This window comes from Apus apus, chromosome 4 (assembly GCF_020740795.1).
Source record: "Apus apus isolate bApuApu2 chromosome 4, bApuApu2.pri.cur, whole genome shotgun sequence".
Lineage (NCBI taxonomy): Eukaryota > Metazoa > Chordata > Aves > Apodiformes > Apodidae > Apus > Apus apus.
The window spans coordinates 17,196,556-17,213,099 of record NC_067285.1 but is presented as its reverse complement, the minus strand read 5'-3'; the positions used below and the strand labels follow the sequence as shown (position 1 = coordinate 17,213,099).

Genomic DNA, 16,544 nt, shown 5'->3' with positions numbered 1-16,544 from the left:
GAAAGAAGGCAAGGGGGAAGTTCTGATAACTTCAGTGTGAAAGCTTCATTGTTATAATTGCCCAGTCAGACAAACTGTTTGGTCATGGCAGATCTGGGTTAGGAGGCTGCTCTTTCCAGCTGCTTATTTCCGGCTCTTCAGTTACCAGGCTGGCCTGCTTCATACCATGTCTGCTTTGGGCAGCTAAGGGATCTGGATTTGTTTAGCCTGGAGAAGAGGAAGCTGAGGGGAGACTGTGAGGGGTGGTGAGATGCTTTAACAGATTGCCCAGGGAAATTGTGGATGCTTTCTCCCTGAAAGCGTTCAAGGCCAGGTTGGGTGGGGCTTTGAGCAACCTGGTCTAGTGGAAAGTGTTCCTGCACATTCAGGGGGGTGATCTTTAAGGTCCCTTCCAACCATTCTATGACCTTATCACTCTCCACAATCACCTGAAAGGATATTGTAGGGCAGTTGGGTGTTACTCCCAAGTAACCGTAATAGGACGAGAGCAAATGGCCACAGGTTGAGTAAGGAGAAGTTTAGATTGGATATTAGGAAACATTTATTTACTGAAAGGGTTGACAGGCACGGGAACAGGCTACCCAGTGAAGTGGTTGAGCCACCATCCCCGGAGGTATTTAAAAGACGTGTAGATGTGGTGCTTAGGGACGTGGTTTAATGAGACTTGGCAGTGTTAGGTTTACAGTTGGACTTGGTGACCTTTAAGGTATTTTCCAACCCAAATGATGCTATGATTCTAGCTTTTTGTTGTTGTAAGCTTTTTGTTTTGCAAGTTGCTTGCTGTTCCTCAAATGCTGTAGGCAGCTGAGTGGTAGATTGGGGAATTTTTTCCTTGCTTTGTAAAACACAAAGTCATCAGGCTCTTGCATATGAATATCAGCTGTCTAACAGATCAGAGATGGATTATTGCATTTTATAGCATTTCTGCAGTTTATCACTGAAGCTGTGACTAAAATATATCATGAATTGCTAACCACAGCAGAAACCTGGTACACTGAGTGGCTACAAGAGTAGTACAGTAGTACTTTGTAGTAGTGCTACATTACATGATTAAGTAGTCAACTTGTACTCTGGGAGAAGGAAAAACCTTAAATGAGGTTTAACCAGGCTGGTTAGAGTAGGATGCATTGCATTGCCAGCTCTTGGGACAGTCTTCAAAATAAAATTGCCTTGTGTTTTAAGCTCCAGTTCACAGACCTGTAGGCTGTGTTAAAGGCTGGAAGTCTTTCTCACCCTTGTCTTTAAAAGGTATCTTGTATAGGAACATTTGGACTACAGGTAGTGACTGACCTGATAAAGATGGTGACTTCAGCTTTAAATGAAAGTGAGTGATCAGTTTTAGGTAGCTTGCTTCATTAGTTTATACTTTCATGAGATCTTGGTGAGCTGATTGAAGAATTTGCTCTTGTCAGGAAACAAAGGGAATGTCTCTTCCCTGCTTCTGGTATTTATTTGATCCTCTGAGAGCTGCTGTAGCTCATTAAGCTGGGGAGTGAGAAAATGTGGATGGTTTTCTGTGGGATTAGTGAGTAGAATTGAGTTGCAAGCTATGGAGAGTCCTGGAGTTGATGCAGCAGAAGGGAGCATAGAACAAGACTGGTGCAAGGAAGATAAATGAGCTTCCCCTTAGTGGAGCTGAAACAACTTGGCCATTATATGAACGTGGGTGGAAGGGGTCTTACTCCTCTAGCATTGTTTTGCTTAATATATGTTGTTGGTTGACCAGCTGTGACTTGGCTGGAATAGCTATTCCTTGGTCATGCAAGAAATAGCAGAACATCTGGTAGAAATTCTCTGCTTCTTGCAGCTGAGATCTAGGATTTTGGTTTAGATTCTGTGGGCAAGTGACATTTGGTTATTACAGAAGATTGACCATAGTGTTCAGTGTAGTGTCAAAATAGCTGCTGCTGAACTGTCAGATTGATGATGAAGATGACAGAATGGTTTGGCATAGAGTTCTGCTTTGCTAGCTTACTCTGAAAAAAAAGAAAAGGTGAGACCACACTGCTTATCTTCCTTCACTCTTGTGTACTTGGTTATTCTGAAATTTAACTGTCTGTCACCTTGCCTATATGTCTGCTTGTTTACATGTTTTGGAATGCTGAGCCTGTTTGTAAAGCTGACCTGTGTAACAGCTCTTTGTTAAGGGTGTAATATAATGTAGAATGCTAAAATACTGTTAACCAGTAAAAGTTCTGTATAGAGCATTCTGTGATACTGATGAATACTTTAAATTCTTCAAACTTCCTAGGTGTTTGTGTGCCTGTAGTAAAACTGTTTTGCAAGCAGAATTTGTAAAGCCACTTTGGGACAGATATCAACTGGGAGTTTGAGTGTTAGGGTTTATCTAATTTAGTCTCTTCGGTGCTGTTCCATAACAGTTTGGTTAATCTTTGTATCCTCTCCAAGAGGCCGGAAACCTCCTTTTTTCCCACCCATCAATCCTTAGCAGCTACCCCTTGACAGTTCATTAGATTTCAGATATACCTAATTGTAGCTGAGGCTTTAATTGACTACTGATATTAATGGAAGTGTCACAGTTTGATTTAAAAAAATAAAAATACTGTAAGCTTTGTCTTGCTGAAGATGCATGTTCTTCCTGGTTAGGACTTTTTTGTTTCCTTATTTTAATTTTTTTTTTGGTGGAAACAAAAATCTTGCTTGCACTTAAGGCTGTAATGTTAGAGTATTACAGATGCAGACATTGAAGCTCCTTTGAATAGGGAGGTTTGGGATACTCTCTAGGTTGTCTTGGTGTGGAGAGAAAGCGGTGATCTTTGTACTGCAAAAAGATGCTGAAACTAGAAACATCCTGTAATAGATCTGTGTTTTGGGGGTAAGAAAATGTAGAGAAGCTAGCTTGTGTGTCTAGCTTCTTGTAGCAATGTGGTAGAAGATGTGAACTGTAGAATGGATTGGGTCACCTCCAGTATAGTGTAGAGCTTGGAAATTCAGAGCAACTGTGCTCAGAGCAAACATATGAATGCATTGAATCAAAATGGGCTGATGTTAATCTGAGTAACTGAAACAAAACATGTAGAACTTCTTCACTGTGAGAGTGACAGAGCACTGGAACAGGCTGCCCAGAGAGGTTGTGGAGTCTCCTTTGCTGGAGACATTCAAAACCCACCTGGACACATTCCTGTGTGATGTGCTCTAGGTGACCCTGCTCTGGCAGGGGGGTTGGACTAGATGATCTTTCGAGGTCCCTTCCAACCCCTAGAATTCTGTGATTCTGTAATGTATATTAAGCTCTAAATTTATTAGTGTTTGTTCTGTATCTCCATGTCAAGAGTTTTAAACCAAACCTAAAAATACTTGCATATTAACTTGCAAATTAAGGTTGAAATCTGAGAGTAAAGGATGGGTTGAATAGTATATTTGTAAAATAGGGAGTATTTGCTGTTAATACTTTTATGTTCATGTCAATTTTACAGCCATAACTAATAATGTGAGAAAACACTTTTGAGCATGCAAAAGTGAGCAAATAGCTCCTGGATAATACAATTAAAATCTAAAATGACAGGAACACCCTATGCATTGTTCTAAGAAATGGTTACTGTGTGCACTCAATGTACATTGTAACTTTTTGGATGCTTTTTAATAAATTTCTACAAATGCTCCACTGTATATAAGCAGTTCAAAATGTAGAAATAGAATCCTGCTTTTGTTGCTCTGCAAGCTTTGTAAGTGGCTAAGCAAAAAGATTTTATTTCCTTTTAATGATTCATTATTTATGCTTAGAGTTGAGTTACTTTTGTTTCTGTATGTAAATTATTGAAAAGTCTTGTTTAAAGCAGAGGATCTAATTGTCTATGATCAAGCAATGTTTTTCTGCTGTTATTTCCAAGTGGTTGCACATAAGACTTTAATGGAATGGACAAGACTTGAATATGAAAAAAAAATTGTTGTGTTCCTAAGCAACTTTTGCGTTTTATATTCACGCTGGCATGTTTTACCATGTGCAATAGTTCTTGTTATGTACTCAGTTGTAGTCATGAAGGAATATGGAGTTGCAGGCTTGCAGGGGTCTCCAGAATTTATGCAGGCTGTTCTGAAAGTATGGTTTTAACTGATAAATGAGTATTTTTAGTGCTATACCTGTAAAAATATGTGTGTAACAATTAGGTCATTAGGTATGTATGTAGTGTACTTGTCAGTGTGTCTTTCAACTAAATCAAATTTCAACAGATATCAACCATACACCTCTTGTGTGTGTCTAAGAAGCTTATGTAAAAATTAGCATAAGGATGGAGGAAGAGCAGAACTCTGATCTTTCTAGAGATACAAAATCAATTGAATCGTAATGCATACACAGTTCTAAATGAGTTCTGTTACTTTATATTCCTTTTACAAATTCTGAGGTTTTATTGGAGTTGGTGGACTTTTAATATACTTTAGATATTGCAGAGAAATGCAACTTCCAGGGGTTTTAATGGCATTTTTTAAATTATATTTGAAAGAAACAGAAAGCTAAAGACTTTTTTTGTCCAACTCTGTGCTCATTTGTAGCATTAATGCCATGCTTCGTTTCCCCCCCTAAGCGTTTGTGATTCTGGGAGAAAAAGTTATATAGGATAGAGTTAGGATGCTCTTGATGTGGTGCCAATTCCTTCCTGTTTGTGTTTTGCTTTCCTGGATTTAACATGAGACAGTCATCTTATGCAGTGCATAATAACAGGTACTAGATACTTAATAAAATACAGTCAATCAACTTTCACTTTCTTTCTCATCTTTTGTGACTTTCAAAGCTTGTTTTCTCAGCACTTCCTTGTTACCGTAGATCTTGAAAGGTGAATACACTGAGAAGAAATTGTTGTTTATTTAATATTACAGTAAACCAGGCTGTTACATGTGTAAAGTAAAACTCAGAAAAATGTTTTAACAGTAAGTTGTTGTTGTTTGTTTGTTTTTTCCTAAGAAAAGCCCCGTCATTTTTAGTACTCTGACTTAAGATGTCGCTTGTTGGAACTATTTTATTTGTAGATTAGTGAGCAAATATTTTGTGCAGGGTCAAATTTGCCTTGCAAGTGAAAGAAATTAGAGAAAAGTAATCTACCTCTCAGCATCAAAATTTAAACACCGTATTCATTTATTTGTAAGATAACTCTGAATTCTTAATATTCTATTTGGAAAAAAACCCCAAATGTTTCTTTGATGCCATGCTTCAAGGCTTCAATTTTTGCAAGGACTTCTTTCCAGGGATGCCCACAGTTTGTTATTGTTTAACATGGTGCAACATTTTCAGTTAGATTTATTTGTATATTAAAGTGAACAGTAAGGAAGCCCAGGTGTAACATTCTTGATAATCACACATTCTGTGCTTTCTTCTGAGACCATGTCCTTGACTCAGTAATTGATATAACTTGATTTTTGCCATTTTTTTTGTAGTGCATGATTAACAAATTGGAGAAAGGTAGGCTCATTTTAATATACTTCATACAGATAATCATCTTAAATGGCTCAACCTTCCTCTACCCTTGAAATTTGTAGGTGGATAACTAAAAGCAGCAGAACAGGTGAAGTCTGGGTCTGAAAGTGGAGTTCTAATGATTTAGTTCTCTTTTACCTAATAGGAGACAGAATGATGCTGCAACCTTCAATGTGGAGGAGATAAATCCCTATTAGGGCACCTGTCTGCTTTGGCTGACTAATTGTCTTGGAGTTTGCCAGGCCTTTAAGAAGTCTGATCAAAACTGTGTTTCTAGACTCACTGGCTAAACAGTTAGGATGGCTTTCTAGGCAATGAGGTTAAAAGTACTTACACAGAATAAGCTGTTATGCACACCAGGACTGCATTTTGGTTTGCCATCTCATAACTTAGTTGCATTTCACAGATTTCTAAACTGCTGTTTTCCTTTTCCTTTGTGTTTCTAGCCTAATTCCTGCTCCTGCTTCTCTACCAGATTAGAACGAATAGCTGTGCTACCGAAGGACTTCCTTCAGTCCTGTAGCATTCCAGGCTAGGGCTTGTACTTCCCAGGTATTGAATGTATGAGTTTAAAGGCTCCAGGTTACAGTGTTACGGAGTGCTGAGTCAGGATCTAGATCTTGTTTTAAAGCTAAAGACTAAGGGCAGATACAGGCTTGTGAATGCTGTTTCCTAGTGTTACTGTTAAGAATGCTGGACTCAAATGGGAGTTTTAGGGGAAAATGACAAGTAAATACTGTTGATTGCTTCCAGTTATGCAGTACTAGATCTCAACAACACTAGAACCCAGAATAATCAGAGATTATTCTTCTAACCAGCTCTTTTAAGGCTCCAAATTAAGTTTGGAAACCCTAGGATGTGCATTTGAAGTGGGAAGGAGAGCAACTTCAGGTTCTGTTGGGATGCACAAAGCAGTGAAATACAGGTAGTTGCTAGTGGCACACAATAGAGTTGTGGAAGAAGGAGATCCATACCTGTGGTCCTTGAAAGGACTGTAGCAAATTGTCATCTAGCTTGAAACTAGGTTTGAATTTGACATTTTTTATCAAACAGAAGACTATCACAAGACTATTTGGTCTTGTGGAGAGGTGAATAATTTATACCTAGAGGCAGAGTTCTGGAGTTGTGTCTGGCTTGGTGACTTTCCCACAAAATGTTCGTGGTTGTTGCTATTCAAAGCACTTTAGCTTTTGTTGAGTGGTTGTTGTGCAAATATGGTATCCCAGATGCTAGTCTGGTGCTGGATGAATTTTAAGATCAAGCTTGAAGTAATTGTCCCTGGTATTTTCCAGTAACATCCTCTGAAACTTGGAAATCTGTCATTCTTTTGGGTTGGCTTATAGCTAGCTTGGAAAGTGGAAAAAGTTTTGTGTTCTGATTTTATGGTGAGGGAAGGGAAACCAAAACCCCAAAGTCAACAAAAAAACCCCATTAAAATATCAAGTTCCATCAGTCCCCTACTGAGACTTAATTCCAACTGCATTTCGACTTCACCAGTTTAAAATAAACAACTCAGAAGTTATTTGAAAAGCAAAAACAAGAGTGGAAACAAGCAATTGCATTACTAGAACATCACGTACAATGCATGGAAATGGTTAACATCTTTGGATTACTGTACCATCAGTATGGTAAAACCCTTGCACAGAGTGCTGTGGGCAGAAATAGTTGAGGCTGTGTGCTTAAGTAAGAAAACTGCCATTTGAAGCTGTTACTACAGCTGTTGTAGTTGTGTGATAGCAAGAGCCCATAGGGTTTTGTGTAGTGTAATCCAGTGTTAGGAATAGATGTGTTGGTACATGCCAGTAATGGGTTCTTAGTCTCTGGTGCTTCAGTTGCTCTTCAAACTCTTCAGTGCACCTACTGAAACATTTTTGAGTTTCATTTGAGAGCACTAATATGTATTCCAGTGTAGTTATATAAACCTTGCAGGGAAAAAAGTTTTCCACTGCAAGTTTTCCACTGGACTTTTGTAAACCAGACCTTAATTCAATGAACTTGTCTAACATTTATATCCCACAGGTCCTTTCAGTTCCAAAGCATGATTCAGTTCCAAAGTGTAAGCTTCTTTTTAAGGAATTTTGAAGTTTTCAAATGGATTTTGAGATTTTGTACTAAAATGTTATTGATTTTATAGTTAGCTCAATGGATGACTTTTCCTGTGAATCAGTAAAACTCATGAATATTCTAAGCAGCAACAAATATATCTAATCTAGTACACTTTCTGCAATTCAGTGAATGCACCTTGTAAGCATTCACTGATGCTGTTCCTTAACAGAGCTTTTGTAAGGCTTTACTGTTGTCAAGACACATCAGATGTGATACTAGTGACTGCCAAAACAATATGTTAAGAGTGTCTTTCCATTGTCAGCAAAGTTTATTTGTAAACCTCCGGTTAATTTCTCTTGGATTAGAATTACTGTGTGAGGTTTATTCTAATGTGATTTTTGCCTTCACAAGCAACTGACTTAAATTAATATCTACTCGAAGTAAATTGTGTATTTTCACTTGTGCATTCATAAAAAGTGAAACAGGCCTTTACCTTATTGAGTGCAGTGAATAATAGTTAAAAAAAATCCCAAGATTATTATGGTGGGGACTATGTTCTGGACAGTTTGTTTCATGTTATATTTGTTTTAAAAAAAAAACTAGTAAAAAAAAAATCATATAAGACACATAAGCATGCCTAAATCCTTTGTACAGAAATAGTAATTAAACCTTCTTTGTCTTTTCCCTTTTAAATCTGCCGGCTTCCTGGTTAATCATAAAACAGCTTTGATACAGTGACAGATTGCCATAAATGTTGAAGGCATGCATCTTTTCAGCTTGCACAAATGCTATAAGCAATGGAGCCTGAACCACCAGGTAATTCTGGTGGTTATTTGTAGTGTGTGCAGAGACCAGATGGTTATTGTTATCCGTGAAGTATGGATGCTTGAGCTATTTGGTATTTCGAAAAAAGTACTCCAGAACATATCTTTTGGGGAAAAAAAAATAATAATCTACAATTAAGTTTCAAATACAGCCACTGCAATAGTTGCAGTTTTAAGGTCAAGGCTATCATGTAGTTTTTAGTATTTATTCGTCTTCAGGATACTTTGTCTTGTTTGCTTGATGAATCTTTGAACACTCCTCCTTTTCTCCTGAAGACAAGGTAGAGTAGTGTGAGAGGTGTCCCTTACTTGGAAAATGAGACTTCGCTTTTTATGTAAGCACACTTTTTCATATTCTTTTATGGGTGTGCCTGTTCCTTTCACTAGTGGTTTGCAGTCTGGGATTGACTGAGGACAGTGTTTTTTAAATATGTTAATACCATGGCATAGCTTTTTCATCAGCCCTGCCTTCCAGCCCATGCGTCAGAAGCCACTAGTTTGGTGTTCCACAGGGATGGACTAAGACACTGCAAGTTCCCGTGATGGAGACAAGAGTTACGGGACATGTGAATCAAAACTAATGCTTACAAGAACACCTTATATTAATTAAGCTAATATTAATAGTGATACCTTGATTCCATTAATGGCAGGTAACTATTCATACAGTGCAAGTAATTATTCCCAAACATGTTTACTTACTGGGTTGGAACAACAGCTGGGAGACCTCCACAGAAGTGGAGGGATGTACTGATGCAACAACAGCTTCTACATGGGTGTTTGAAAAAACTGTCTCAGTGCACTCTCTCTTTCATCAGGTGTGTACATAGTCCCCTACTCCCTGGCTGCCTCTAGCATCTGCTGCTCTCTTGAATGTAGTCTTCTTTTTTTTAGCAAGCTGGTGTTGATGGTAGTGTGTACTGGTGGCTTCAGACCCAGTAGGGTCTTGGTGTTCCGAGTTTCTCAGTTCTTCTGGATTCCGCAGGACTACTGGTCTTGGGCTTAGCAGTGTTGACATTTTGTCAGCATCTACTTGAACTCTCCAGCTTGCTGTTTTCTGGTGTCTAGATCTTCAACTATAGATATCTGTAGAGTCCACACAGACTTGCACAGAAGGGATTTTTGTGACAGGCATTTGCTTGTTTCCCAAATAACATAAAACGTTTTGAGAACTGAGAAGATAGTTTGTATTTGAAAGCCATACAAAGACTTACAGTTTGTATCTGTAAAACTATGCTTGAAAATTGCAACTCCAGCACTAGAGTTGTCCTGCTTTGAGCCAGGATGAAGCCAATTTCCTTTTTACTGATTTTTCCCTCCCCTTTCAGTGTACTCTTTTTTTAAGTAGCACAGCAAGTTTTCCAGCTAGTGGACTGATAATGCCTGAATGTTTGTTACTACCAAGACACCAAGGACACTTTGCTCTGCTTTTTGAATCTGCAGCCTCAGATACTGAAGGAGCAGAAGAGTTGTATCTACAAACCTCCTGTAGGGAGGAGCGGACTAGACAGACAACAAAGTTGGCCATAGAGTATTCCACACCATATATAGTTCAGGGATCACAGAATTCAAGCCCGTTCTTCCTCTTCTTCCCTTCTCTTCCATCCATGGCTGGTGTCCAAGGAGGACTCCATATCCATCACCATTGATCCCTAGGCCCATGCATTCCTGACCCTCATAACTCTCCCCTCAGTTCCTGTCTGCTCTGCCACTATCTCTGGAAGTGCTCTGGGACATTTCAGAACTGCTCACAGCTCAGGAAAGTGTCCTGGGAGTTGCTGGGGGTGGGGTGAGACAATAGGATTTTGCACATTCCTGTACATACTTGTATATATTTGTACATATTTTCTTTCATCATTAGTATTTAAAGCTGTCTAGTTTTCAGTCTGGAAAGTCTCTCTCTCTGTTATCTCTCTCTTCTTTCCCCATCTGGGTAGGCTTGGGAGGGGATCGAGAGCGTTATTGCCTCTGGTTTAGTTGCTGATCCTGAGTCAAACCATGATGTGTTGCCACACAACTGTGTACTTTTCAGCTAGATTGAAGTTGTTAAAGCATGCTACTTCAATCTGGGCAAAGCCGAGAGACTGTTTTCTGTGCACAAATGTGAATACATTTGCCTTGAGAATAAATTTATTTTAAAATACAGTAAATGCTGTAAGTGAGGAATAAATCTGGGGATCTCTTTCCCCAAAAAGTGTGTGAAAGTACAAGGTTAGCTATTTAGCAGTGCACAAAAACATCTTCCAATAAAAATGCTCTGTATTCTGTTTGCTCAGAGGTGCCTGAGAAATAACCTTGAAGACTACTGAACTTTGAATCTGTGTGTTTTTTGTAAGTTTCTGGAAGGTGACTTCCCAATATTCAAAATAAATGCACTCTTTTCATCTTCAAAGCACTTGTACATAGCCTGCTCTGTGGGAGCTTGTGATTGGAGTCAAATAGCACAGCCCTGTATCTAGACAAATGCTTGCTAATACGATCTTGTGATGGTTGGCTTTCTAAGAAGTAACAGAGCAATGCAGTCATCTGCCTGTTTGAGTGTAATTGCTTTAGGCAAAGGTTATCTGCTAAACTGAAGATGTGTGCATGTTCCTTGACTTTCTAGTCCATGTTATGAGAGTTGGAGGTGTGAAAATTGCAAAAAATGTTAGTAGAAGTAACAGTCCGCAATTTCTTTCTTAAATCTGTAAGTTACCCAGTGATTTCCAGCTGTTTTATTTTCAGTCTCCAAATAGCTCCATTAGGTATACTAAAACAAACCTCAAAGTCTGAGAGCTGTTGCATGCTGCTAGCTTATATTTAGGAAAGTGTTTGGTATTACTAAAAGAGCTCTGATATTGCATAAAGTATTTTAGAATTCAGAGGGAAACCTGAATGTTAAGTATAAATATTAGCATTGAAGCATCTGTAATGAAAGCTGCTCCACTTCACATTAATTATTTTAAAATAAAAAAGATATTTTTTATTAAAAATAAAATGTGCATTTGCTGAGCAGTAAATCTCTGCAGGGATTAACTTTGTTTAACAAAAGATAAGTGGGTACAAATATAATTTGTTTATATGCTTGTAATAAACAAAAATAAAATCCTCCTTTCTTTTCAGAAACTTTTTCACTAAAAGGACAAAGGAACTCAAGCCTGCTGTCCAAAGTGCTCCTGGTTGGAAGTTGTTTGGAAAAGTCCCACCCAGGGAAAACCTTCCAAAAGATTCCAAAATTATCCAGCAGGTAAGAAAACATCATGCAACTCTAGGTACAAAACTTGCAAAACTAAATGCATTGGTATCACAGTTCTCTCCTGTTATCTCCACATTGTTCCTGTACATAGAGTCCTCTAGGAAGCCTCTTTGAGGCTTTGTCTAAAGAATGGTAGTTACTGAGAAGGAGCTGGAGTTTTATGATTATCTAGTACATTCTTCAGTATATCTCGGTGCTTATAAAAAGGTGGTACATGTTCAAAAACATTTAAGTTGTTTAGGTAAAAGCATTGGCATTTGTATTAATACTTACCATTAAATATTGTCTTATTTAATGTGGTATGCTACACTTTTTTAGTTTTAAAGTGACTGTGAAGTACTCTAGGCTTCCTTCATGAAGTTCGGTTGCCTGTTTTGTGCAATGAAAGCATAGTCATACTTGTATGTTCCGTTTTTCTTCAAAGTTGGTATTAGACTACTAAAATTACCCTCTTAAAGCATTCTTGGATATTCTACTGTTACAAAACTGATTTTTTTTGTGCCTGTGTTTTGGTTTTGTTTTGTGTTTTAATCTAACTCATCTTTCCGTAATCCTCCTTGCCTGGAAGGTTTACTATCTGGGTAACTTGTGACAAATTGCTTAGAATTCTGAAACAGGTAGTCTTGTTTGATTTAGTCTTTTAACCTCACTCAAGATATTTTCATTTCAAAGTTGAACTTGCTTTGGAGTTAGTGGGGTGCTGCAGAAAGGTAAATCTGTTTTCCTTCCCCTGATACCAAGTTGCACTTCCATGTATTCATTCCTGTGGAATCCATCTTTAATTTGATAACATAATAAAAGGGCATAGTCTATAGAGATGAGTGATTGGTAATGTATCATTAACTTAATGTTAATATGTGATCCTGAAGCTGAAAGATTTGTTGACCTAAGAAATGTGAATGTCCCTTGTTTTGATGAAAGCAGTAACTCAAATCTCTTGAGAGCTGCTTTCTCAAATTCCATATAAACTGATGTGTTTGGCAGGTGCAAATAGGAGTGAATGGGGCCATGTTCAGCCATCTTCTAGAAAAGAGCTTTGTGGAAGAGGGCCTTTTGGGAGAAACTAAAGTGAAAAATGAGAGGTTCTTTTTAGAGGACTTAAGTGTAATGGGACTTGTCACACAATGAAATGTTGGAGGAAAATGATGAGATTGTATCAAGTGCTATTTAAAGTAAATGGGGTGCCTTTTCAACATTTTCAAATACAAATTTCCTTATTTAAATTGTTTCTCTTTAGGGGTGAGAAAGGGCAAATATTTTTAATTAGTTTATTTGCAGATGCTGTTGGCCTTGTGCTAGTGAAATACTGTTGTAAAAATCCAGATGTCTCTCCCATCCTGAGAAGTGGAGAGTATGCACAATGCTACTAGTCATCTGCTTCCCATTGTCTATTAATGAAAATGGAGACCAAATCATAATCTGCAGAAATTTTCTTTTCTTATCCCGTTGCTCCACAGTGACTGATTTTCTTTTAAACTGTAGTGTTCCTAATTTTTTAACTTCTCTGAAGTGGCAATAAAGCAGATATATTTAAACAATGTCTTGTCTTTAAACATGGTTGAGTTGGTCCTAGCCACTAGTCGTGTGGTTTGTGTTAATGGTTGCCAGATTAGTGTCACTATTGGATTTATACAATGTTGAATAATGTGTCAGTAATAGCTAATATTTTTAACTTCTAATTTAGCTAAAGCATGTGTCGTCTTTAGATAACACACCTTGAGCTAAGATACACAGTTATCAAAGGGGGATCCAGGTTGACAGTATACCCAGAGTTAGATCTGTAATACCTGAGAAAATATTTCTTAAACTGAGAGGTGACCCTAGTGTCTCCATATTTAACATACATGACATATGTATTGTGTCTGTTTAAAATTTACAGTATAGATCCTTGTGCATATGCCTTTGAAGAAAAGCCAATGGTTTCTTTTCTCAGAAACTTTCAAATTTGTGAAGGTGATGGTAGATGAGAGTGATCATAGGCACCAACACTTGGTTCAGTGAAAAATAGTATCTTCACTTTTGAATGGCTGACCAAAGTCACTAGATTAAATTCCTCACTGTGCCAGACATGAGTGAGAGGAATATGGGCGAGAATGCAGTATGAACCTTTAAGAAGTTGATAGAAATATGATTAAAGCTTAATGTCTTCTGTTCACAAGTAATTCTGTGCACCTGGCAAATACTTAATATCTTACATGGAGTGTCTCTACAAACTTCCACATTGACTTCCTAAATTCAAGTCAAGGGATCAAGTGTGATCTGAAATGTAACTTTTTTTTTTTCAACTATATTTTGTCAGAACAATGGCTACTTACTTTTCACCAGCTTTTGTAAAATGAGCCTGTAGGTGTAAGACTGCAAGTAGAATGGGCTTAAGCTGTAGGCAAGCTGCCTGTGAGGGAGTTTATGGTAGTTTATTAATAGCAACAAATCTCAGCAAACCATTCTCCATGGTTGAACACAAAGTTCTGTTACTTTAATGATGCCAGTGGCCAGCTTTGGGAGGGTGCAAATAAACCCTTGATTAAGGAAACTCAGTAATTGCTATATATGCCTTTGCAGAGAAATCAGGTAGTGATTCTGAAATCATAGATAACTTCCAAGAGAAGCTGGAAACTTAATTGGAAACCTTTCAGATGTTTTTCAGACAATGATACTAGCCAGCTCTGCCTTCAGAGACTGTCCAATGAATATAACTGTAAATAATTTATTTGCAAGTTTCTTAGCATATGTAAAAGAAGATAAGTACTTTTGTGGAAAAGCAGCCTGCAGGGTTTGCCTGGCTGGGGAGATGGCAGAGCCCCGGGCAGCTGTGCTGCCATCAGCCTGCTCTGGGCGAGATGCTCTAGCTCGAACTGGGTCAGAGGTTGAAAGTTCTTGGCAGCTGCATTTCCCCTCTCGCAGCTGCTGGCAGGCTCGGCTGCTCTTGGATTTAGAGCTGCCCAAGCAGGATGTGATTGGGGCCAAGTCTTTTGCTGGACGTCTCCCTCCTCTGGGCTTCCTTCCTTCGCTGTTTTTTAAAAAGGGAAAATAGTAGCTCTTTAGGACTGCAAATGCTTTTGATGGTTTTAGGAAATGTGTGCTTTTTCACGAACTGCAGCTAATAAAACTGGCTACTATAAGAACTATGTGGCCATTAATGATTAGTCTGGTACATTCTTTTAATTCTGTACCAAAATCTGCTTTTAATTAGAGTGCTGAAATAATATAGAAAGATTTAAAGCAGCAACTGACTTGTGTGCTGATGTGTAACATTTTGGTTTGCATTGACTGAGGTGTAAGTTCTGTTTGAAAATGCAGTCTTAATTTCTTTTTTTTGTTGTTTTGTTTGTATGGTTAAAGAAAAGAGCTTTTAATCTCTGGGAAGGATGATTCTGAATATCAAGTCATTACATTTTCCTCTTGCTTTTTATTAAAGCAGTCTTAAATACTTTCTATTTATTTCTTTAAAGCAGTATAGTGATTTTTTTCTTAATATACCTAAATTAAAGTAAGCTCAGAATATGGAAATGCACTTTGCAAAATAAAGAAAAGTAAAACATACACCAAATTCACTTTATGAGCAGTTTTATCAAGGTAATGTTAGTGATAGTCTTAAATAAGGGTGGGGAAAAAGCTCTTATTTCTATTTAAATCTGACACACCATGAAAAGCTTGCAGGTGTTTAAAAATTATTGTTTATTCAGAAGTAAAGCCATGTTTTCCAACATTTGTCACCTTGTGTACAAAATGGAAGGTATAAAATTTAAGAGTCTGTTAAATGCTAACTGTGTTTTTCATTGCTTGGTCACTGTCCTACAACTAACCTCTGAAAATATTATTTTTGGGTGGCTCTGAAATCTTAAATAGCAAAACAAACCTCTAGTTAAGGGCTATAAAGCCTTGCATATTTATCTGATGTCATTGTCTCCAGTCTGAAATCTAACAGAGAAATTGTGTTCATTGAATAGCACAACTCCCGTGGCCTCTTCCAGAGGCAAGAGTTGTTAGACTTTACTCAAAATGCATCTGTTCCTCTGAAGAGAAGTTTTTCATGCTACTCAGATGTTCTAACCTGCAATATTAACTCTTCCCTCCAATCTTTGTTGTTTCAGTTTAGCAATGCATGAAACACCTAATGCTTAAAAAGTGTATATGGCAAGTTTGTCAACAAATCTAAGGATCTGAATATCTGGAAGAAGTAGGTAAATATAGTGCTAGGTGCTTTTCATCAGAGTGTTTCTTAAGCAGACAGTTATCTAGATAGAAGTCACATTGGCTCATCTTGCCCTACTGTTGGAGAGAAGAGAGAGGCAAGAGGTTCCGTTTTAGCAGATACAGGTAGAAATATGTGGATAACAAAATGCCTTGAAACCAGGACAGACCGTAACTTGGGTATTGAGTCTTGCAAAGGACATTTAACACCTGGATAGCAATTTGTCTGCTAGCAGCAATGAGAAGACTCTGATGATTTTCTCTGTAGACACTGTAGTGGTCAGATTTCAAGATGTGTCATTTTCAGAAGTCACACATGTAGTGAGCAAAAAGCTATGCTAGTGTTATGACAATGAAGTCTTATGTTGAAGTCTTTCAAAGACATTTGCCAGCATTTTAGACTTTTGCAATTGTTATATTGTCAGTAAAATGGTAATGAAACTGGTAGGACCTTAGTGGGACAAATGCCTCTTCTTTCGTTTGCATAAAGGATGTAAAATACGGTTCAGCTTCTAGCAGCAGGGTTTAACCAGCTGCTTTGACTAGGAAGACTTGTCAAGGAAAACTTCTTGTGGTGTCAGTTCTGTGTTGATGGCACAAATGCATCTTTAGGAAGTACTCTACAGTGAGTGTGAGACTAGTATTTTGAAAACACTGCAGCAGTGTTGACTGTGCTGTTGTGAATTTTTCTGATTGCCTTTTTTTTTAATTAAAAAAAAGTCTTTGAGGTCAAGTATTGAAAGTAACTTCCTCTTCCTCAAGCTTGAAAAAGAAAGCATAAGCATTGTACATATTTTCATTTCTGTCCTTGGAAATT

At 37.9% G+C, this 16,544-nt stretch overlaps 1 protein-coding gene across 4 annotated transcripts in view; it reads left to right on the top strand.

Moving 5' to 3' along the window:
- Positions 1-16,544, top strand: part of TBC1D12 (TBC1 domain family member 12) — a 42,071-nt gene that overhangs the window by 3,662 nt on the left and 21,865 nt on the right. For all 4 annotated transcript variants that reach the window (XM_051619837.1, XM_051619835.1, XM_051619834.1 and 1 more), the window contains exon 2: positions 11,401-11,524. Coding sequence is in view for 3 of the 4 variants with exons in the window: in XM_051619835.1 (XP_051475795.1) it covers positions 11,401-11,524 (124 nt within the window). In the remaining variant the exon portion in view is untranslated. The remainder of the gene's footprint in view (positions 1-11,400; positions 11,525-16,544) is intronic.